The sequence below is a fragment of the Fragaria vesca genome, linkage group LG2 (genome assembly GCF_000184155.1).
Source record: "Fragaria vesca subsp. vesca linkage group LG2, FraVesHawaii_1.0, whole genome shotgun sequence".
NCBI classification, from domain to species: domain Eukaryota; kingdom Viridiplantae; phylum Streptophyta; class Magnoliopsida; order Rosales; family Rosaceae; genus Fragaria; species Fragaria vesca.
The window spans coordinates 3709630-3711089 of NC_020492.1; the positions used below are offsets into that span (position 1 = coordinate 3709630).

Here is a 1460-nt window from a genome sequence, read left to right on the forward strand (position 1 = left end):
CTACTAAGTTGCTTGCTTGGCAGTTCTTGTACCAATGTCCAGTAGTGCCACACCTATAGCAAGGTTCTGTGCCAACTCTTTCCTTTTGGATTTGAGGATCCCTAGGAGCTTTCTGCACCTTGGAGCCATGACCACTGGGACCAGTACCACCATGACCACTTGGGCCAGCACCACCATCTCTACGCCATACATGTGGAGGGCCTCCACGGCCCTTTCCACGACCCTCATGTCCCTTTCCACGTGGTGCATTGTTCTCACATGAGTAGGGATCAACACGTCCAACCCCCTTTCCTTTGGGGTTCTTTCCACCTCTCACCTTGCCATAGTTAGTTTCAGGAATTTTCTTTGTCCCAACAGGCCTGGTGTTGTTGTTCACGAGAACCTCACTATGCCTTTCAGCCACTTGCAGTAGGTTGATCAGCTTATTGAAAGTTGTGATTCTCTTGTTGTCATACTCCAACCTATACTGGTTCGCTAGTATTAGTGATGAAGTAGGAAATGTGGAAAGTGTCTTTTGGATCATATCATCTTCTGTGAGTTCTTTCCCACAGAAGTTGAGACGTGCCTTTAAGCGCAGCATGTCCTTGTTGAAGTCATTGACCCTTTTATAATCAAGCAAGAGGATTTCATTCCACTGGACGGTCAGTTCTGGGAGCAAAGTATCATGAATGTTCCCAAAACGCCCTTTTAGAGCATCCCATAGCTCCATGGGTGTCTTCAACTGAAGGTATTCCCAACGCAGGCTGGGGTCACTATGCCGCCTCAAAAACATAAGGGCATTGGCTTTCACCTTGTCAGACGGTCCTGCGTCTTTAGGGTCGGTGGGGGTTTTGATGGTGGAAGTGTAGACTTTTCCCACAAAAGTGGTTTCCACATCAGAAACCCAACAATGGTACTCAATTCCTTCTGAGTCCAAAATGTCAAATTCAAGGCGAGTTGAATCAACCATCTACATAAACAATAGCAAAGATATATTAATTACGTAGTCGCAAAGACATCCACGTAAATTATTTTCCAAGAATGATAATTTAGATTTCAATACCAAGATTCATAATGGTCACACTATTTTCGATGCTTTGTGAAAATACTTTATCACAATAATTTAGATGTTATGAATGTACTTTTCATAACAACCTAATTTATAGGACATGCAAAATGGTAATATTTACTAAAATAATAAAAAAAAATAGTCGTAATATATACAATCAGTTTAATAGTAAAACTAGATTTCATATTTTACCATGTCATTCATTAGCACCATAGTAAATAGTTAACAGTAATAGTAACTATTAATTACCACACAGTAAGTTAAAGAGTTACCTCAGCACCAGTGAGGTGAAAAATAATTCGAATCAGGTTAAAACGCGGGTCGGGCTCGGAGAATCCGGGTCGAGCTTCTATGTTCGGGTCGCCGGCCGGGATGGGCAGATCGACGCTGGGCCTGTGAAAGGAGCTAGTGC

At 42.6% G+C, this 1460-nt stretch overlaps 1 protein-coding gene across 1 annotated transcript in view; it reads right to left on the reverse strand.

The window, feature by feature from the left end:
• Nucleotides 1–949, reverse strand: part of LOC101310668 — a 6395-nt gene extending 5446 nt beyond the window's left edge. The window contains exon 1 of the mRNA XM_004292073.1: nucleotides 33–949. Within this exon, the coding sequence (XP_004292121.1) occupies nucleotides 33–949 (917 nt within the window). The remainder of the gene's footprint in view (nucleotides 1–32) is intronic.
• Between the last annotated feature and the right edge of the window lie 511 nt (nucleotides 950–1460).